This window comes from Pollicipes pollicipes, unplaced genomic scaffold (genome assembly GCF_011947565.3).
Source record: "Pollicipes pollicipes isolate AB1234 unplaced genomic scaffold, Ppol_2.1 Scaffold_7231;HRSCAF=8579_pilon_pilon_pilon, whole genome shotgun sequence".
Taxonomy (NCBI): Eukaryota; Metazoa; Arthropoda; class Thecostraca; order Pollicipedomorpha; family Pollicipedidae; genus Pollicipes; species Pollicipes pollicipes.
The window spans coordinates 8,234,605-8,256,407 of NW_023597034.1; the positions used below are offsets into that span (position 1 = coordinate 8,234,605).

A 21,803-nucleotide genomic window follows, 5' to 3' on the forward strand; every position below is an offset into this window, starting at 1 on the left:
GCTCGCCACCGACGCCACTTACATTATCAGCGTCCGCAGCGTCGGTCGCCTGGAGTGCTCCAGGCGACCGAGGGCGTCCGGCCGACGTCAGGGGCGTCGCGCGGTCCTCGGGAGCGGTCCCGCGCAGCAGCTAACGGCCCCCTGCCCCCCCCCCCCCCCCCCCTCCCCACACCCAGACGTCGTGACCGGACCACCGGAACGGCCCGGACCGGCGCGTCTGCCAGGGGGTCCAGCGAGCCTCGCCACGAGCCGAGGCCTCCGCCGGCCGCGCCGGAGCCGGACCGCAGCGGCCAGCGCACGAGCCCGGCCCAGCCCTCACGCGCCGCGCGCACGGCACCGATCAGCGGCAGCGAGCCGGTGCGGTCTTTGTACGGCAGGTGACGATCACAGCCGAAGCTTGGGCACGGCGGCCACGCCAGTCGCCGCCGCCCTCGCGCTGGACAGGGCTCCGTGCCCCCGCAGCCGAACGCCGCCTCGCCGTGCACCCCTCCCCAGACAGAGACATCCCCAACCCACGTAAAGCGGACGAGCATGTACAGCTCGCAGAAGATCCCCCTCCCCACCCCGAAACACGCCGACGACCTCCCTATCACAACGGGACTCTGGAGCACAGCCTCTCCCTGCGACCGCCGCAGCCCGGCGAGCACCGACCGCCGCGCGCTCCGGCACGTCGCAGCGGCGGCTGCGCCTGCGACTACACTACGTAACAGGGCCGGGTCCGCCGCTGAGATCAGGCACGGCGGCGGTCGCGCCCCTACGACTTGGAGAGGGCGGCCTTGAGCGGCGGCGGCTTGGCGGGCGTTGGCACGGTTCCTGAGGAGTCGTCGCCGCGCTGGCGGAATGGTGGCCTCGAGAAGGCCGAGCCGAGGCTGGGCTTCAGCTCGAACACGGCCGGCTTGATGAGCGGGTCTAGCGGCACCGGCCTCCTGCGCACGGGGGTGACGCGGTCAGACGGCTCGCGGCGGCGTCCGGCGGCGCGGCGCTGCCCCGCGCGCGACTCACGCCAGCGTCCGGTCACCGCTGCGCCTCAAACGACACATCTCGATCGGCCCAGCGCCCACCAGAACGACAACATATTTAAATAACTTGATTATTTCTGATGGCCCGAGGGTAGCTTCGTGAAACACCCACTGCACGCAACGTCTGTTTACAAGTCGCCTTGCCATGAGCTCACAGCTAACTCGAAATTTCTAAGACAACTGGGGCCATTAGACGGGAAGACTCCGCAGCAAACTCGTTTGAACCAAGCCTCCTCGATACAGAATACATCTGTCAGCTTTAGTATGAGCTTCAACTTAAGCCTTCTTAAAAAAAAACACTCATCTTGTCCCACCGCGACAAATATGAGTTCCCCCGCAGCTTTACACCTTGTGCACCAGCCGCCATCTTACATACCATACACGGGCCCGAGATGGGCTCGCACGCAGCCACACCTTGTATTTGCCATTGACTCACCCACAAGCTCCGACTTCGTTTTTCCAGGGTTCTGACGTAGACTCGTCCATAGTCTCTCACCGTGCATTTCAGTGAAGCTGAGGCAGACTCGCCCATAGTCTCTCACCGTGTATTTCAACGGAGCTGGGGCAGACTCGCCCATAGTCCCTCACCATGTATTCCTACAGAGCTGACGTGGACTCGTCCACAGACGCTCATGCCGTACTTTCTACGCTCTTACGACAGCCTCATCCACGGCTCCTCACACTGTATTTTGCGGTGACTTGAACGGACTAGTCTGCAGCCTCCCACTTTAAAATTTCCGTTGATTTGAAAACAGCTCATCAACAGACGCTCGCCATGTACTCCGCACGGACTTGACACCACTCACTACCAGACCCGCACCTTGCACTCTCCATGGGCCTCACACCATTCTCCACCAGACCCTCATCTTGTTCTCTCCATGGATTTGGCACCACTCACCACCGGACCGTCACCTGCCACTCTCCATGAACTTGACACCACCCACTACCAGACCCACACCTTGCACTCTCCATGGGCTTCACACCATTCACCACCAGACCCTCACCTTGCACTCTCCACGGACTTGACAACACTCACCACCGGACCCTCACCTTGTACTCTCCATGGACTTGAGGCACACCCGTTCACAGCCGTCAGGAGGCGCGCCCGCCAGGAAGCGATTGATCTGAGGCGACGAGCCGAGCCGGCTCAGCTCCAGCTCCGGCGTCGAGCACTTGCTGGCCTCTCCTGCCGGGCGGGAGGGCCGCAGTCAGCTCCGGCCGCGGTGCACGGCCACAGCAGACACGGCGACGAGGCAGGCCCGGTAACGACGACTCCGGACAGTGAGGGTTCGGACACGGCAGGCCCAGGCGCCACCACCACCGCTCCTCATACTCAAGCTTGGGACATTAGCTCGTCTGAAAGTTATTGCATTCGATGGCAGTTAAGCAATTGCGGCCTTTTCTGTGGAGAGAGCGGCGGAAAATGGAACACAAAGAGGATGACCTTCCATCTTACCAACAGAACAGGCTACTTTCAACTTGTTTCGTAATGCACCCACAAGATGCAGTAAACTTCCTATGTTCAGCTTGCAGTTCACAACCCTTTGAACAGTGGAGACGGGACAGCCCCCAAGCTACAGACTGACGAGGACCACGAACACCTTAGCAAAACAAATGCCGCACACAAACTAACGTGTTCTACAGCGGCTCACGAACCAGGACTTTGATCCAAGCCGCACAATGACAAGGCCACGTTTGCAATGCTAACGGTCCCACCACGCATTCCTGTCGGTGCGGTACCTGGCACGCGTCCGGCGAACCACGCTATGGGCCGCAATTACCAACACTACCTGTTCGCCACCAACACGACACAACTGCGACAGCAAGGCCCCCGGCTCAACATATCCCGCCTGACCGGCCAAGGCCACAGCGACGCTGATCACGTGACCAGCCTGGCATGCCGTGCCACGTCCTGTGTTAGATCTTCGACTCACAGCGCTACAGCGTCACTTAAACTAGCCGGACTGTCCATTGTCCCGGCGCATGCAACTGCCTACATCACTGGCAATGTCAGCCCTTGCCAGGGCCGTGCGGTCTAACGCCCCGCGCTCCGGTGCTGCGGCCGGTCCTGCTCCCCCACGACCGACCTACCCCTTACCAGGGCCGTGCGGTCTACCGCCCCGCGCTCCGGTGCTGCGGCCGGTCCTGCTCCCCCCCCCCCCCCCACGACCGACCCACCCCTTACCAGGGCCGTGCGGTCCACCGCCCCGCGCTCCGGTGCTGCGGCCGGTCCTGCTCCCCCCCCCCCCACGACTGACCCACCCCTTACCAGGGCCGTGCGGTCTACTGCCCCGCGCTCCGGTGCTGCGGCCGGTCCTGCTCCCCCCATGACTGACCCACCCCTTACCAGGGCCGTGCGGTCTACCGCCCCGCGCTCCGGTGCTGCGGCCGGTCCTGCTCCCCCCCCCCCCGCCCCCATGACTGACCCACCCCTTACCAGGGCCGTGCGGTCTACCACCCCGCGCTCCGGTGGTACGGCCGGTCCTGCTCCCCCCACGACTGACCCACCCCTTACCAGGGCCGTGCGGTCTACTGCCCCGCGCTCCGGTGCTGCGGCCAGTCCTGCTCCCCCCACGACAGACCCACCCCTTACCAGGGCCGGCCGGTCCTGCTCCTCCACGACTGACCTGCCAGTGCGAGCAGGTCCACCTCGGCCGAGAGCGCCGGCGACAGCAGCGGCTCGTCCACCGGCGTCTGCGTGTTGACGGAGCGGCGCGACAGCATCAGCAACTCGTCCACCGGCGCCAGGTGTCCGTCCACCGGAAACTGTCGGCAGAGGGCACGCAGCGTCCACACGGCGTCCACATGGCGTCCACTGGCGTTAAGTGCCCATCCACCGCACACTAGCGCCAGACGCCACACGTCTGCACAGAATCCGCGCCAACTTAAGCAGGTCCATCGAAACAAGGCGCCTGCCAACCGGGACACTGCCAGAAGGACGCACACAGCACCCACCCACGCCACGTGGCCGTCCACCAGGAGCTGACAGGGACGGTGTCCGCCACAGAGCATTCGCCCGCGCTGGCGCAGCGACCGCTGAGCAGTCCGCCCGCGTTCACTGGAGAAGCCAGAGGGGCGCGCCAGCCATACCCCCCCCCCCCCCCCCCCCCACCTCACTCTCCCCCAGCAGGGTAAGACCCGCATCGGCACTCGGAACAGTATCCGTCAGTCACCAACAGCACGACAGCGCCTGCCCCTCGCTGTTTGCGCGCGTGCGGGGTTACTGGATCGCTGTGTCCACAGGCAGCTATCGGACACCAGTTTCACGGACGGAGCCAGCGAGTGAGTCTCTGGGGCTTTACGACGGACACGGCCAGCATACAGGTATGCACCCAAGGAGAACGTCCAGTAATGGCGCGAACAGTTTGTTGATAATCGCGTTCAACGTCAGCTTACATGTGAAATCTTCCTATTCTTGTCTTCGGCAACATCATTTACTGCATCTTGTTAGAAAAGGTGGCGTCACCGCCCAGCCGTGGATATTTTACAAAAACTATGTAACTACGCGCTTTTACAAAATCAACATAAATAGCTCCGGCCGCCGACTACGTTCTGCTAATAGGTGGCGCTACTGCGCACAGAGTACGGTCGGCTTCAAAACAAGCTGTCGAAACACATTGATAATAATTTGGGCTTTTGGACGCACCGACTACCCTGGTCATATGGCGCCAATATCGAATGATATTCAGGACAATTCTAATGCACATTCTTCCATCTTTAGGAATGCAGCTAACGATAATCCCATGCGACGTGTGCATATCCAAGTATAACTGATCAGGCCGATGTCAACTACAAGCTCCATCCTGCCGACCTTTTGGCCGAAAGTTTCTGGTACCGGCTTCTACTACTTTCTGATCTTGCGCAACAGGTGCCTTCGACCCATAAAACTACGTCCAGCATTGCAAAATAGATGAATGGCTAAAGGAATGTGTTTCACATTTGCATGTGGTTTTAAAATGAAATAGCAATCCTGAAGATGTTTTGATGCAGCTCATGGCCATGCCCTTTTTAACACATAAAAACCTCCTGGTTCCTGAGCTTTACAGCCGTAAAGATGTGGCAGTCAGTGTGTATTTCAGTCAGTGTGTCAGCGTGCATGAGTCAGTATTTCAAGGTCACATTGGCATTCATGACGTCACAATAACGTCGTTGAAATCCTGTCATTCCTTAAGGTGTGCGGCGACCAAGGTCAAGAAAGATATAACTGGTCGAGTCGTTCATATCTGGCGTTTGTGAGAATGATTTCCAGACATAACGGCCGTCAACTGGCTCTCGATCAATGTTGTGCTAGGTAGAATGAAGTTTCAAGGAACATACTTACTAAACAAGGAAATTGCATTTTATAGAGCAGTCTTTTCTACTTTAAGTATATAAATCGTATCCCCTGGTACACTGAAGGTCGATAACTATCAGCATAAGGACTCCAAACTCGTAATGCAAGATGTGTTGAAAGGGAGTGCTTCACATTTGAAGATCTTTAAGAAATATCAGTTTTGAAAAAGCTTACTTATAACGATTTATATACTTAAAGTAGAAAAGACTGCTCTATAAAATGCAATTTCCTTGTTTAGTAAGTATGTTCCTTGAAACTTCATTCTACCTACCTTAGCTTAGGGAAACATGATATGATTGTGATCATTTCAAAATACGGTGCGTGCCAGCGGGCACGTGACCGCGAATACCAACGTGTCACCTTCCCCCAGCACGCAGCAGCCGCGCATGCCCCCCCCCCCCCGCCACACACACACACATTCACTTGCTTGGCGATGACCACCCACCATCCTACCACACACACTCAGTCGCATTCCTCATAGAAACAGGCCGTTCCCAATCCATGTAGGGCTCTTCAGACCCTTTCACACTCACTCCTTACAAAAATCATCAAACCGCCCTGCATCCGGCTCCATCCCTGTACGGAATGTTACCCAGTTCAAGACACCGAGGCACGCAGCAGATATGCCGGCATAACCACACTTATAACCATTGCATGCTTTTGAACGCAATATATTACTGCACACAACACAATTTTACTTTTTAGTAAATAAGCTCTTCATTGCATCGTTTGATTACGTCATGGAGTGTTTGTACAGCGTGAAAGTGGCTGCCAGACTGGTTGTGTCCGAATTGCCACTATAGCGGACGGGCTGACCCACTTGTAGTACTTCGATCTGCCCAGAGGTGACGCGAGTGTTGGCACGTGTCTGCGAATCTTTAACATAATTGTGTGCGCGCGTTTTCACCCTTCGTGGTAGTGTGCATATTAATCTGTGATTTTGTTATGTTTACTCGCATTCACATATTCGGTTATGGCGCTGTCTTACCTCCGTCATAACTCGCACCGTTGCCCGAAAGCCTGTATTATATAGCACAAAATATGATTTGTGTTCGAAACTTGCACTGACCGCATCCAATGGTCTAAAGTCAACTGATGACCACTGATGCCACGAATCGCAATGATGTACGCAAGGCACGATTACGTCGATAATCATATCTGCTCGTGGCCTTAAGCACTACATGACCAGTGGAATGGCGGTATTTCCGTGACGTTTCATGACGTCATTTATGTTTGGGTGACCCTGAAATGGTCTGCACGAGCTCGCGAGCGTCGAGCTCAGAAACAGAACAGTTTTAAGCCTTAAAAAGGAATGAGTGAACTGCACTGAATGGTCTCCAACATGGCTATCTCAATTTAAGCCGCATACAGAAGTGGAACACTATCTTTAATGGGATTGTTCCACATGTGTGTGAAGTTTTTAACTGAAATAGTCATCTTGAAGACTTTTTGGTGAAGCCCATAGCCTTACCCTTCTTAAGACTTAAACCCCTCTAGTTTCTGAGCTACCCACATTTTGGGGAGATCATTTCAAGGTCACACGGACATCCATGACACCATGTCACTGCCATTTCGTTACCCATGCGGTGAGCACGGCCAAACAAAGAATAACTGCCAGGTCATTCATATCCGGCGTTTGTGAGCACGATTTCCAGATACAACGGCCGTAAATTGGCTATCGACTAATGTTGTGCGAGGTACGATGACGTGATTGACGCTTACTACATCTATACATGATAAATACATCCACTGACCCATCTCAGGTCACGCCGCCTTCTCTGAGCCAGCTAACGCCACCGGCACACCCACGTTGCTCCTCGACACTGACCTGGCTGAAGGCGAGCACGCGCTGCTGCACGAGCCGCTCGATCTCTTGGTTGAGGCCCTCGACCGAGCTGCGCATGCGCGGCGGCGTGGCGGGCGCGCGACCGGCCGCCGGGCCCGGGATGGCAATGGGCAGGGCGGCCGGCACCGGCGACACCTGCAGCAGCGAGTGGTCGCCCGGCACCGGAGACTGGCGCAGCGCGCCCAGCGACCACAGCCGCGTCGACACCTCCTTAGTGTTGCGCTGCAGCCTGTGGCAGCGGCGGCCGCCGGTCAGGCCACAGCCGAGGCCCGGTGGCGCCGCCGGCCGCGACACGGCGTCTGGGACTGCTCACGTCTCTGATGACGTCATCGGGCAGTCAGCTGACGACTGCCAGGCGTGACCACGGGACCGGGCTGGGAGGGGGCCTTATGTGCGCCAGGTCCAGCACGTGCTCCACACTCCACTGCAATGCTTCACGTTTGAAGAGTGATGAGGAAACATGCGGGTACCTCAGGACTAGATGTATGCAGTCTTATGCCACACAAGGAGCGTGTGCAAACAGGAGCACACGCCTCTTGGCGTTCTGTACACGCCATAACGCGAACCCCCGGCGCAGTCACCGTGAACAAGGTGCAGATGAACGGAGCGATGGTCATCGCATTTTCCACCCTTCTGTCAAATGGAGCGACTACCACTAAGCGATAGGCTGAAGCTGAGCCCTTAGTGGACTGAATTTTCGAGATACAGCACAAGCAAATCCAACAATGTTTAACCCATCTTGGCCACTGATCCCAATTTTTCATGAATGCCATGTTTTGTTCAATACCATGAGCCAGATCACAAGTGAATCTAAACACCATGTTTGCCAATCAGTTCCAATCGTAACACATTTCATTTCTCAGAATACTACACAGACAGCACACCTTGTTCACCACATGTAGCCCTCCGCCCCCCCCCCCCCCCCCCCCCCCCCCCGGCGTGGCATGCGGGTTGCTCACCGCTGTCGGATGAGCTTCTTCTCGAGGCAGTCACCGGCGGCACCCGGAGAGATGAGGCCCGAGTTCCTGGCCAGGGAGCCGGCCGGCGGCTTGAGGCTCGCCCACTCCTCCGGCGTCTGCGGGCGCACGGGGTCCGTGCCGTCACGACCACTGCTGGGCCGGCGAGGCCGCCGGGGGGCGCGAGCCAGCGCAAGCACCGATGCCGTGCACGTGTGAACGACAGGCTCTCTCACAGTCTATCTGATCCATGCGTGTTCTTTATAGGATGTTTATCTTACCCCGATGTGCTCTCGTTTCACCTCTTCAGCACACGATATTGAACAAATGGGAGGCATCCGTATGCACATGGCTGCCTTAGCCGGCTAACCCACGCCCCGGGTGCCCATTTATCGTCGCGTCACCGGAGCAAGGCCTCTGACCCGCCGTCAGCGCTCCTTGGCCGCAACCAGCCCTCGCTCATGACGGTGGTTGAAGTTTTAGGGTGCGCCGACTACTACGGTCATTTTGTGCTCATTGCAGCTAAGTGAGTACCGAAGCGTATAAATGGCTGCTTAAAGTCCTACGCCTGTCAACAATTGGAGCAGCTGTCCTGTGCCAAGTGTGCAAAAATCGTCGCCAATGGGGTCCGAAAAGGTAAGACCTGCAGCATCTCGTCCGAAACAGTGACCCCTCTCCACAAAACTGCGGGCAGAAGTGAACCTCACTGCCGCTGCCGGCCGGCCAGCCCAGCCTTCATCGGCCCGGCCCGGGGCGCCTACAGCCGCGGCCGCCACCACGCGCGTTCCTCACCTGCGTGGCCTTGTCAGCGGGCCGGACGCCGCTGAAGAGGGCGGGTCGGTCACGCGGCCACTGGCCCAGCAGGCAGAGCGTGTCCAGCGAGGAGGCACGCCGCATGGGGGCGCCGCAGCGCTGCGACGCCGCCGGCCACGGGCCCCGGCCGCCCTCTGCCAGCAGAGCACTGCGTCACAGCAGCAGGACAACGACACAGAGGGAGCACCAATGTCTCGCAAGGGCTACCAAAGCAGATGACTGATGACATCATGTTGAAGGAGTACACTGAACTACTGATGCAGGCAGTCCAGCCAGGAAATGTTTCAGCACAAATAACTGGATACAAGCAGAAACATGCAGAAAACACTGAGCGTTTGGCACATGGAGTGCAGTCGTCTTTTGAGAATACTAATATGCCAACACATGACCTGCTGGCCATTCAAACAAGAGCATGCACTTTACATGAATACTTCAATACCACACATAAAGTACCCACATGTCAGTATCTTTGCTGCAGCTTACTCACCATGAACTTCTGTTTGTTGTGAGCTGTCTCTAAGAAGTACATTTGGTGACCCTGACTTATGGCTATGGCAGACAAGCATAGATGGTGACACACTTCTAATAAAGGCCCGAGGCATGGTGCAGCCCTTCGGGACCTGAAACTAATGTCAGCCATGTATCAGAAATGCCAGACCATCATTGCATTCCACAAGGCAAACATAGGTTTTTTCAAAATTGCTGGGCATTCAATGAACAAGGTGAGTGTTATTCCCAATTGTGTTCCTGAATCATTAAAAGCCAATCATATCTAAAGCATTTTTGTCATACAGTGATGCAATGACTTTGGTCGCAAGTTAACACTGTCACAACCAGCAAATGCAAGCATTCTGGACCATTCTGTACCCTAAAAGCACAGGATAATATCATGCCCATGACAACCAAGGGCATAATGAGGACTGGTATGGGATAAAGCACTTACCAAAACATGAATACTCCAGGTTATTTTACTGCTACAGATATGACTGCTCAAGATATGCAGATGGATAAATAGATAATCATGATAATTCTCAAACATGTGCATGAAAGGTCTGAACAATCTGACCATGCCTCTCAGTAAAACATTTACTTCTTCTAAATGGCAGAGCAGTGTCCTAACTGGAAGGGAAAAGAGCATCTGGAGGTAGCCTGGGTTCACCTAGAACCTAGCATAGCTTCAGGGATGAGATTTCCTCTAACTGGCTTTGCAACACTACATCCCTGATGCAAACAATCTGAGGAAAGGTGAAGCATTGGCCATAAGCACAGGCAAGGCACAACATAACCTTTAACAGTCCAATGCTGTGAGCATCCTACAGGTGAATGCCTAAGTACTGTGCCTCTCTGTTATTGTTCATACTAACTCACATAAGTCAGGGAAATGGTGCTGAATACAATGCCCTGAGTCACTTCTTGGTGTGAATTCAATAGATATGGCAGCCTGATGGTGCAATCCCGCAGGATCATCAATGCAAGCATGCATGAAATAAAAGTACCTGGCACACACACAATCACACAAATACTTAGGTCATAACAACATCTGCCAATAAACCTCTCTTACATGTACTCTCCAGCTATCTTCTAAAGCTAGATTCCCTCTGTATTCTAAGTTTTGCTTTTATTTACTGTGAACATGGGACTGCCTGATGGCTTAGCTAGATGATTGAACACTCTTGAATTGAGCAGCCAAACTCCATTTGCAAAGCTAGAAATACAATTGTGTACTGTAGGCAGGCTACTTAATGCCCTCACCACTACAACCTACATGCATTTAACATGCTGATACCTATCCACACACAGACTGTGGTTCAGATCCTCCTGTTTGGTGGCTTCATTTTTTAATTGTGATAATGTACACACAAAAGAAGCACATTTATCACACCTGAACCAAATTTGTTACCACAAACACATTTGTGACATGCCTAATGCACTGTGAATACCCTATAACTAAATTATGTAAGTGGTAGAAACCAGATGAGGGATGCAGATGCTGCAATGAGAACATGACAATGTGGTTTTTGGCATGTCAGGAAGCAAAAATAGTCAATTTTGAACACTGCTGACTGCTGAGTGACAATTGTAGCCAGTGTGGTCTACTCACTTGCCTCCAGTGAACTAAATACAGTGCACCAAATATTGTACCTTTGGTTTTGTTACAAGCCAAACATGGCAAGGTGACTTTTGAGCATGTCAGCCTTTTCTCTTCAGCACACCAGCATTTTGCAACCACCTTAAAGACCAGTTTGTATAACCTACCTACTGCACTAGACGCCTGCACAATGGTGGCACCCTGAATCTCATGCCCATTGGGAGAATTGCTACCTGAAATAAACTTTGCAAAATCACAATTCCTTGAAACACTGGCCCTCTATGCATTGAAATCGGTGACAACTGGGTACTTAGCTTTACTCTAGGAGGCTCAGATTTACAGCATGCATGCCCTGAAAATGTTGCCGTGGAATTGCTGCCACAACTGCAATACTGGACATATTTGACATAGCATGCATTTGTTTGCTGCCTGGCTTGTAGACTGAGATGGGAGAGACAAAAAGGGATTCAGCCAGAGACTATGATGATAGCTATTCATAACTGACACATTCCTATCTAACAATGCCCTTATGCAGCTTTCATTCATCATGCCCCACATCTCTGATCGGTATCGGGCAAAGCATCAGCAAAGCAACAAAGGCATCCCGTGACCGAAATCGAGAGCGCAGGAGAAAATGACAGTTTTGAACGCATAGCCTGGGTAAGATAAATGTTATGTAACTCGGAAATATGATTTTCTTACCGAAGTCACGATTAGCTATGTCCAGCTTCCCAAAATGATTAAAATATTACAGGGGTGCACAATACTCACAATATCCTCAACAGTCCCACCAGCCTTGTGCCTCTCCAAGTCATGCAGCTGATGCCCTTGGAGCTCTCAGTTTGTCTCAAATGTATGAATCCAGTTAATATTAATAGTGTCAGCAAAAGTTTACGAATGATAAGACCAACTAAATCATAGTGACCAATCGTTGCAAAGAAATTCAGCTGGCGAGAGCCACATTTAGTAAACAAATAGATCCACGAACAGGTGTAGTTGAGTTTATGTGCGCTGAGTTCGTGCCTGCAAATATTTGTTGTCTTCGAGTGCCAATCGCAGGTGGTACTTCACCGCGGTTCTCTTCAGCGGGAAGGCGCGCCGTGCGCCCGAAATTTGCCGTTGTACAACGTAAAAGCTTGCTAGAGTTAATCATAAGCACTTTTGGGTCATCAGGTGTATTAACAACAGGATTTGGTCAGAAAATAAGGTCAGTCAGGTGTCTACGTGGCCGTAGATTCGGGGGTATTGGTAGTTTTGCAAAATAAGTAGGGGCTGTGTGCAGTGAGCGGGAGAAAACGGTTAAACCAACACATCAAATACGAAATAAAAATGCTTCTCAAATTTGACCCACCTGCCTCGCGATGCATTCCTCGCATGACTTATCAGGCACAGCATGCTATTCTTTCTGATAGATTTTGTGAGAAGAGGAGCATGACTGGAAGGTGAGCGTTATCTAAAGAGTGATGGGTCACAGCGCACTGAATCTCAATAAACTACAGAATTAGTGAGGTTGTGTATGGTTCCATCTATAAACTTATTTGTTCTATTGTGCGAGAAGCCTATGTGAGGTGTTTTCAGCCTCAGCTTGCTACTTATTGGCATGATAGGGAAAAATGCTTTCAAGATCAATTCCATTAAGACCTAATTGCATACCAGCACAGGCAGTAGCCAAACATGTGTCAGAGTTCACATTGGTATGTTACACAGGGATTGCATGGTTTGTATGCTAATGCTGATTGTTTCCAAACAACCTCAGTAAGGTTTTGTGGTGTATTGAGGATGATAAGCCTGATACCATTGTCCTTACTGGATGTATTTCATAAGCCAAATCAATTCCACTGTCACCAGCCAGGTTATTTTTAAAGATTCTTTTTCTCTAGACTTTAAATCTGATGCCAAACAGGCCAGCTGGGTTCATCAAGAATGCAAGGTGCTGTTTTTTACCAGATGATACCTAAACCCAGCAGCAATTTCAGTCTCATGCACAATTTGAGAAGTGATATGGATAGGGATAAACTAGGGAACAGTGTTCTACTGATGTCTAGTGTCTGGCATGGTTGACAGAAACCAAATTAGTGATCACCAATCAACAGAAGCACTATGCACACTGCTGGAGATGATGCATTCCAGAGGGCCAAGCCACCTGGTTGTCACAGTTATTTCACTGTAAGGAAATAGACTGGATCTCATGTATGTCTCAAGTGCCAGAGTCACTTGCTCTTGCTACAATGCTTGGTGTGGTCCATCCCACCCTCTGGCCTCATCTTACCTGTAGTGGTACTGCCATGGGGTGCAGGCCTTGTCAGCTAAGAGGCAAATATCAAGTGTTGCAGCAGCTTGAATCCACCTACCCCACCATGGGAAGGCCAGGAGGTAGGCCATCTATTTGAACTGTTAATATGATGTTTACAGGAGTGGTTGGGGTCTGAAATGGTTGCAAACTTAGAGTGTCAGAAAGAACCTGTTCATCACAAAACCATAGAGGTTGGTTCAAATTGGTGGTGACACATACCAGAGCATTGATGTTACTTAAATGTATGTATATTAAATGTGTGTGTCCATCAAACGCATGTTATGTTTTAGAGTTTTATTGGGTATCCAAATCAGGATCTCAGGACTTGTCTAAAAATGTATTGATTCCTGGCAGATATGTTTTCACTGACAAAGGAGAGGGTGGGGGGAGGGGGGGGGGGCAGTGGGTTTGGATGCCTAGTTCCATGCCATTGCCCGCCATCAAGTGTCATTTATAGTGAATGGCTTCAGAGCAGCCAAAAGTTCAGAGGAGAAATGGCCTATGATAGCTGGGACTCCACTGACACACTCAGCTGCCAGTCTGTTAGTGACATTTGATGAGTGTGAGGGGGGGGGGGGGGAGAGGCACATCACCAAAATAATACCAAAGCAACAACTAACTAATGCCAAAATGAGGGAAGGAAGGACTGAAACCGAAATGGTGAAGAATGGTGGTCACGTTTTAGCTAGCGTCAGAAAGCCACGTTTCGAAAGAGCAGTTAAAAATGGTGATGCAAACTCTGGTATTTCCTCGGTGGCATATTGACTCCCGGCATCAGTGACGTACACCAGGGCGCAGTGGAATCGGGCGCATAATTTCAGCTGAGACTGATGTTCAGTGAAAGCATAACCATATGGCTCAAATTTTCATAGATGGGGCTGCCATTGAGCAGAATGATTGCTGTTTGAGGTGTGCGGTGCTAACACCGCTGTGCTCAATGTCAAGAGCACCGAGCGCTGAGTGCCGGCAGTCCTATCACACGCGCTCAGGTGCCGATGGGACGGGTCCGCTCAACGGTGGCTGATTGGGCTCTGACAATGCCGCGATGCCGACCCCAGTGTCGAGACCACACAGGTGCCATCTGCCTGTCGTGCCGCGGCCTCCTGAAATAGCCCGCCTTGGGCCGGGAATGACTGCGGCTCTGTGGTGCTCAAATATAATACGAGATTCAAAAGAATAGGGTGTTTGGTAGTTGCACTACAGTCTGACCTGTGGATGTGAAGATGCGATTTTCACGCCTATGGTTGACGTGCATGCTGTGGATAGGCTTCGTGATTTGTAACCCCTGACCAGGCGTCCGTTGCAGCCAGTCATTGAAGAGCGCTAGAGGAACCGTACAGTATGCTTTGATGTGCCTGATCGCGCATTGCATTGGTAGACATAGAAATCGATGCCTAGGCAGGCAGATAGTCTCCTGCCTGAAGTGTTTTCACGTGTATTTTTTGCGCAAAAAGTTAAGGGCCTGCCATAGTTGCCAGCCATGGCAACTATGTACCAAATCAGGCCCTAAATTTAAGTAGGGCCCAGGCCCCCCATAGTTGCCAATGAACCTGCGTAAAAGGGTGTGGTAGAAACAATCTGACTTTCCGTTGGTGATACTTGGATAGTGGACTGCTAGGTGATGCGTTTGTTTGGTAATGCTCTTTTACTGCTTGAAAGAATTGATCGCATTGAAAAACTATTTGTGAATTGAATGTGCAAAGGCTGGTGTTTGTTGTACTGATACCACTGATATCGTTTACGTAGGAATGTTTCTCTTCTCGTTGCAATAATTCGGCGAAGTTATGGCCATGGGAGCGGGCAGCGCATGGTGATAACTTTGCTATGGCAATATTTTGTCGATGGTGTTCAACCGTGCAGCCGAAGACCAATCACAAAGGTGTTAAACATATCACGCTAATGTATATCAAATCGCGTATTAGATGTTTGTTCAGAAGTTGTGTGGAAAACCTAAACCCTTTACATGGTTCAGCGTAGCGAAAATTGGCTTTGGCTTATTTAAGTCGAAAAGCACGGCGCATGGCTCTGATCCATTTCGTTGCTTTGCTACGAGTTTTCTCTTTACGCTGTTGTGAGTGTGCAGGGTGCAGGGACAGGTTCGGTGACGGAGGTCGTTAAGCCGTGACCCCACCTTGTGTCACTAGGAGGTTTTGGGACCCCGCGGAAGCTCCCAAATATCATGGTAAAGGGGCCTTTGCACGTTTTCGTGGGACCCATGGTCATTAATATCAACAGGCATCATGCCCCAGGTGCGCCACAATGTCCGCGTGGCAAGCCGTTCGCTTTAGCACAGTCCCGATAGCAGGCGAATACCATGCTGTAATACTTCATCATGACGTGCGGTAGTCCTTAATGTTACAGCTGGAAACGTCGCGCAAAAGTGGCAATATTTCAGGCGTTTACAACATGATGCGATGAAAAAAACTTAATTTGTTCGCAATTTTCTGCTCGCGCGGAAAATAACTTGGTTGACAGACAGAAATTTGAGTTACACCATGTTCACCAAGTACACCATTTCGGAGTAGCATGCCCTCTCAAAGGAATGCGGCATGTCTTGGCGTTTAAGTGCATGCAGAAATGCAATAGCAGAATGGTGTTGTTATCTGTGGGCTCGTCGATATGGCTGTGGTCCACATGCATCACACAGCTTACTTGGTGCGTGTTGCATATGTCACCAAACTGAGCTATGTTGTAAGTGCCAAGCGTGACGCTCGTGACTTGTGTTGTGCTGGCGTCTGGGGCAGCGCGTGCTGAAGCCGCCGTGCGCCTCGCAGCGCGTGCTGGAGCCGCCGTGCGCCTCGCAGCGCGTGCTGAAGCCACCGTGCGCCCCGCAGCGCGTGCTGAAGCCACCGTGCGCCCCGCAGCGCCGGCGTCCGTCGCCGCAGCCGCCATGCCGCTGTGGGGGGTCACCGGCGGCGACGTGCTGGCCGAGCTACGCAGCCTGGCGCTCGAGCTCGGCCTGCTGGCCGTCGACGCCGCGCTCTGCGCCACGCTGGGCGCCGCCGTGCGCTCCGCCGGCCGCGACATCGCGCGCGTGCACGACGCGCCCAACTTCGACGCCGACACGGCGCTGGTGGAGCGGGTGGCGGCGTCGGCCGGCGGCCGGCTGGAGTACGCGGCCGTGCGCGGCGTGGTGCGCCCGCTGGCCGGCGCCATTCGCAGCCGCGCCGACCCGGCCGTCAGCGGCGTGCTGCAGCGGCTGGCGCTGCAGGAGTACACCATGGAGGCGAGCGGAGCCACCGGCTTCTGGTCGGAGCGGCGGCGCACGGTGCGCGAGGTGGTGAACACGGTGCCGTTCGCGCTGTGCGGCGCCGGCCTGCAGGTGGCGGTGCGCGACCCGGCTGCGCTCACCGCCGTCGACCTGTACACGGTCAAGGACGAGTACGTGCCGGCTGAGACGTCGCTGGCGCAGAGCGTTTGGCAGTGGCTGCAGGGCGAGCGCAAGCAGGGTCTGCGCGATGTGGAGGAGATGCTGGTGGACGGCACGCACGTGACCGGCTACGGCGAGCTGGTGCGCTGCGAACGCGGCCTGGAGCTGCGCCCGCCGCCGGGCGACCTGCCCTACATCCTGACCACGCGCTCGGAGGCGGCGCTGCTGCGCGCGCTGGAGGCCGACCGGCGCATGGCGCGCTGGCTGCTGCTGGTGGTGGCCGGCGTCGGCGCCTGCTGCGCCGCCTGGACTGGCTGGCAGCTGTGGCGCGCGCTGGCTGGCCGCGCGCGTCGCCGCCGGCTGGCCGCCGAGTACGACGCCATCAGGTCGGAGCGGCGGCGCCGTGAGCGCGCCGGCGCCGCCGTACCCGAGGCCGTCCAGTGCGTCGTGTGCCTAAGCAACCCGCGCGAGGTGGTGGTGGCGCCCTGTCAGCACGTGTGCCTCTGCGTGGACTGCGAGGAGCGGCTGGACAAGCGCTGCTGCCCAGTCTGTCGCCGTGACGTCACCAGTGTGCTGCCGGTCTACCTGGCTTGAAGGCGCAGTGGGCTGCATGGGTGTGAGTACTAACGGTTGCGTCGATTAGCTGTGCATCCGGTCTGGTCATTGGTCAGTTGAGAACGGTCGTTTCTGCGTGGCCTTTCGGTGGGGTGACGGTCGTGCCAGCGAGGCTTCCAAGATTATCGACGTTCGTGTGTTTTATGGAAACATTTTGCTGTGGCGGTGCGATTGTTTTGAACGTCGTACGCCGGTGTCCTCAGCAGCCGTTGCACCAATTTAGCAACGTTATACCAGCCAAGTGCCTTGTTGAGATCAAGCCAGAAACGCCTGTAAAAGCACACAGAGGCTAGTGATTTGCGGTGTTATTAACGCGTTGCCGATGCGGCGTGCTGGCATTTGGTCGGACTGTTGTTATCACGTGCAGTAGTTAATCGAGAGTGCTCTGCCAGCGGTGTGCATGGTGCATGTGAGAGCCAGATGCCGACTTGGGTCCGGAATGGCCACAGACTCCATTTTAACTGTGTGAGGGAATACACTTTTGTAGCTGTGGCGGTGGCCATTGATTAAAAGGAAAACAATAAAAAGCGCGCGAAGCGTTGCTTCGGGAGAGCCGGAGGGCGTTGTGTCGCTGGTGTAAGCATCACTAGGCGAGCCCGGAACAGTCGCAGGAGGCGCTCGGGCCGTACGTCCGTGACTCATCTGCTGGCAAAGACTTCCGCGGGAAGCGGCAGATCGTTCATGCACTTCTACATTGCAAGCACTTGTGTGCGAGGAATGACCTCATGAGTTGTTTTTTTGGCAACGGAATGATCTAGGTATGGGTCGAAGCACCACCAGCATGATATTTCCGTTGGGGACATTGGACAACGAATATGTACGTACTGCTGTACTAAACAAGCGCCGTTTGCGACAAAGCGATGCATTCATGCTGAACAAGCCCTGTTTACGACAAACCGATGCATTTTGTCTCATCAGCAACCTATTTACAAAAAATGAGGGCCGATTTTGCATAGTTTGCTCTACGCTTTTTTGGTTGATCCTTGCCACGTTAACGTCTAAAATTGAAACACCAGTTTCGGTATGGGCAAATTTCGGACAGTGGAAGCATGCTATCATGGATCGTTGTGCGTTCATCCCAAAATGGTGGCGTGTTATCATGGATCATTGTGCGTTCATCCGTTATTCAACATTCTTTCGCTGTGGTGGAATTACACGCATCTTCCTGCGCCACTAACTGCAGTCAAAGGCGCAATTCAGTGAATTTGTCGCTGTGAAGACAATTGCCTGTCAGCTATATGCCAAGTAGACTTACGTGAGCCTATCAATTGGTTTAAACGCACGGTGCACTTAAGATACGTAATTGGAATCGATGAAACAACACAAAGTGGCCTGGGCAGTCTTACCATTTTCGGGGCGAAATTTCTTAAACATTTGTTTAGCACTACTGAGCGCCCAGAGGCAGTAAGCAGCCGAAGATCTGTAACCATCGCACGCTGTCAGAACTACCAAAAAACGCGCTGAAATCGCTGGCGTTCAGTGCCTTGATGCTGGAATGATATGGTTGGACAAAGGCAGAGACTTGTCTTGATCATCGGCTGGTCTTGTCGAGCTGATTGGTTGCGACAATAGCAACATAGACGATGAATTTATTGATATCCATGCATACACGTCTGGATGGTAAGATTACAGAACAGACAACTAAGATGACATCGTGCGCCCATTTCAGCACCCAAACATCAGCAGCACAATCACTGCACTCAAATCTCACCCTGGCTGAACGCAACTGACATGCACACATGGTGGGGCGACTGATCTCACGCGGTCCTTTCCGCAGCACCGGCGAACCATCACCGAGACTAGTTCTTGCCACCAGCTGGTGTGTCCGACCACAGGCTGTTCTCGCAATCCACGGCCCTGCGCGGCTCAATCGATTCCATTCTGGCTGGACGGGTCGGACCAGAGGGGTGCCGACCAATGGGAGCGCACCCCGCAACGGACCACCAAGAATGGCCAAGAGGACTTACGGTCCACGTACATCGGTTTTCAAGGGCGATGGGGCGGTGATGTTTTATTCTTTGGATCCAGGTGGCTGGACTGAGAAAAGTTTAGATCACAAGCATCGAAAAGATCAGTGAGTTCCTTTCCAAATCGCTGCAACCCACCACGAAACAGAACACCGTGTTCGGAAGGTGCAGGTGGTATTCTGGACTCAGCCTAGAGCCTGCCTTAGTCCGCGCCCGGCTACAGTGCCATCTATTGACCGATGGACGGAACTTAGTTTCGACGCCTGCTGACGCCCCGTGTCAGCCAAGAGAGCTGGCTGCTGACTGGGTGTTTTCTGTCGGGGGCGGGCAGGCGCTGTGACTGGAGGGCGTGGCCGTCCAGCCAGCCTGGAGAGGTACCGCACGTTGGCTCGCGATGGCACAGGACGCACAGACACGCTGTCCACAGACACGGAGTCTAAGGCTGTGGAATTGAAGGATCGGAACAACTGGGTCAGACCGGCACTTCCAAACCTTTCACAGCCCTGCACGTGCCGGTGTCGCACTTAAAAACCATCAGTATCACTTTCGTGACACCGATAGTTTTTGCCACCACTCGTGACAAACATCGTAAAAAGGCAGCCTCCGGCTCACTGGTCGTCGGTCTAAAGCCTATTCACTTCCGCCTTTACTCCTCTCTTAAAACGCCTCCGATAAGGCATTCGCGCATTGTATGAACAACATCAATTCATCACGGATTATCACGCTGCGGCGCGGCCACGCCTTTGCGCCGGCGACCGCAGCCTGCCGGCCACCGCCCGCCGTGAGTGGGAGTCCCCGCGGTGCCCGGCCCACCACGTCCGTCACGCTTCCGGCGTAAATCACAGCTGGAATGACCGCTCCGCCGGATGAGACGCCAGCGCGGTGGACGCCGAGCGCGGAGCTTCGCACCGCCTCGTGCCTCGGCCGTTCGTGGCTGCGTTGACTCGCCCGCGTCAGCGCGCCCCCACTCGGTAAACCTCACCAGCAGCGAGCACTGTGATCTTGGTACTGTCCACAGCCCGTACAGCGATCGTGCCTCACCGCACATCCCGCACAGGGGGTGCGCGGGCAGTGAGAGCAGAAATCCTGTCCACATTCCGTGCAGCAGCCCTGCCCACAGCTGGCCCATGTACAGGCTCTCGCCCACCTCTGGCCAAACCATTCTGTTCTGAACTCCGGGCTGAGCCTTACGCGTCCTGAAATGTATGTCAATTAAAAGTTCATAAGTCATCATTAACTAAACATGACAATAGAGGCAGGGTTAAATGAGCGCTCATCCGCCTGATTCAAAGGCGTTTTTCGCAACTTATTCGCATCAGAATAAAGCATACGGAACAAACACCTAGAACAGTACGATTTCAATTCCAATGAGTTTGCAAGAAATGCAGCATATCACGAGCACGTCACGCCGACCAAACAACTGCCTTCTGGTGCGGCATCGCATCTTTATTCTAGGACGGATTTTACGTAGCAGATTGTTACGTCTTTAACGTACAGCCGCAACATCCAGCGCGTCTGCTCAGAAGACCGGAGAGGGGGGGGGGGGGCAGACACTGACACCGCGCGGGACACGAAGGTGTACGCACCTCCGTGCCCCTGTCGGGCCGGCTGGACGGCGGACCAGTCGACTGGCCTCAGTAGGTCGGGTACCGGGGTACGCTCGGCGGCGGGCCGCCGACTGAAACACGAGGGGTGCGGTGAGGAGCTGAGGTGGCTGGGGTCGAGCCATCGCGACCCAGCCTACCGCTGACGTCACTGCTGACGTCACAGTCGCTGGCTCGGTGCACCACACATCCGACATGGCCAGCATTAGCATTGTGGAACGCCAGCCAGGCAAAGTTAGAGGTCACACCGCATTTGTGACATTGCCAATGATTTGCGACTTAGGGGCAACGATAAGGAATTTCAGCTCAGCACAACGCATCGGACTAAGAACAAATAATATGATATGCGTAACAGCCTTCAGCACCGTAAATGCACGCTTCTGAGGAACCACAGTCCAGTTTACAGTTCGACCAGGCGTGTCGTTCCCGGTTTGTCGAACAGCTGAGCGCACTGGGGGAACCGGCCTGGGGCCACGGTTTGTCGAACTGCTGAGCGCAGCCTGAGCGCACTGGGGAACCGGCCTGGGGCCCAACGGTTTGTCGAACTGCTGAGCGCACTGGGGAACCAGCCTGGGGCCTCAGCTTGTACGAACTGCTGAGCGCACTGGGGAACCGGCCTGGAGCCACGGTTTGTCGAACAGCTGAGCGCACTGGGGAACCGGTGTGGGGCCTCGGCTTGTCGAACTGCTGAGCGCACTGGGGAACCGGCCTGGGGCCACGGTTTGTCGAACAGCTGAGCGCACTGGGGAACCGGCCTGGGGCCACGCTTTGTCGTCAGCTGACCGTCGGCTGAACTCACAAGCAGCCTGCTGCAGGTAGCCGTGCTGCTGCTGCTGCTGCTGCGCCAGCACCGCCTGCTGGTAGCGGTCAGGCCGGGCGCCGTGTAGTAGGACACAGA

General features: G+C 54.2%; 2 protein-coding genes and 1 long non-coding RNA gene across 3 annotated transcripts; 1 reads left to right on the top strand and 2 right to left on the bottom strand.

The window, feature by feature from the left end:
* Positions 1 to 327: 327 nt before the first annotated feature.
* Positions 328 to 11,890, bottom strand: LOC119109347 (protein FAM117B-like). Its single transcript, XM_037232960.1, has 8 exons — positions 11,828 to 11,890; positions 9,455 to 9,593; positions 8,947 to 9,101; positions 8,158 to 8,273; positions 7,181 to 7,427; positions 3,647 to 3,785; positions 2,070 to 2,205; positions 328 to 926 (listed from the first exon to the last, which is right to left on the bottom strand). The coding sequence occupies exons 2-8, from the start codon at positions 9,567 to 9,569 to the stop codon at positions 755 to 757; spliced, it is 1,080 nt and encodes a 359-aa protein (XP_037088855.1). The 5' UTR covers positions 9,570 to 9,593; positions 11,828 to 11,890; the 3' UTR covers positions 328 to 754.
* Positions 11,891 to 16,569: 4,679 nt separating this feature from the next.
* On the top strand, positions 16,570 to 17,313 carry LOC119109348 (mitochondrial E3 ubiquitin protein ligase 1). Its single transcript, XM_037232961.1, has 2 exons — positions 16,570 to 16,946; positions 17,106 to 17,313. Exons 1-2 carry the CDS (start codon positions 16,570 to 16,572, stop codon positions 17,311 to 17,313), a joined length of 585 nt encoding a protein of 194 aa, XP_037088856.1.
* Positions 17,314 to 18,907: 1,594 nt separating this feature from the next.
* LOC119109416 (uncharacterized) lies at positions 18,908 to 21,782 on the bottom strand. Its single transcript, XR_005095411.1, has 3 exons — positions 21,705 to 21,782; positions 20,888 to 20,979; positions 18,908 to 20,497 (listed from the first exon to the last, which is right to left on the bottom strand). It is a non-coding gene; the product is annotated as an uncharacterized LOC119109416 (long non-coding RNA).
* Between the last annotated feature and the right edge of the window lie 21 nt (positions 21,783 to 21,803).

Bases quoted from the DNA above. Each gene is read 5' to 3' on its own strand.
- LOC119109347 (XM_037232960.1), bottom strand. From the start codon at position 9,569: ATGCCTCGGGCCTTTATTAGAAGTGTGTCACCATCTATGCTTGTCTGC. The intron at 9,102-9,454 runs GTGAGTAAGCTG...CTCTGCTGGCAG, and splicing joins ACAACAAACAGAAGTTCATG to AGGGCGGCCGGGGCCCGTGG. The intron at 927-2,069 runs GTGAGGGTCCGG...CCCCGTGCGCAG, and splicing joins AAGTCCATGGAGAGTACAAG to GAGGCCGGTGCCGCTAGACC.
- LOC119109348 (XM_037232961.1), top strand. From the start codon at position 16,570: ATGGAGGCGAGCGGAGCCACCGGCTTCTGGTCGGAGCGGCGGCGCACG. The intron at 16,947-17,105 runs GCGCGCGCTGGA...CGACGCCATCAG, and splicing joins CGCTCGGAGGCGGCGCTGCT to GTCGGAGCGGCGGCGCCGTG.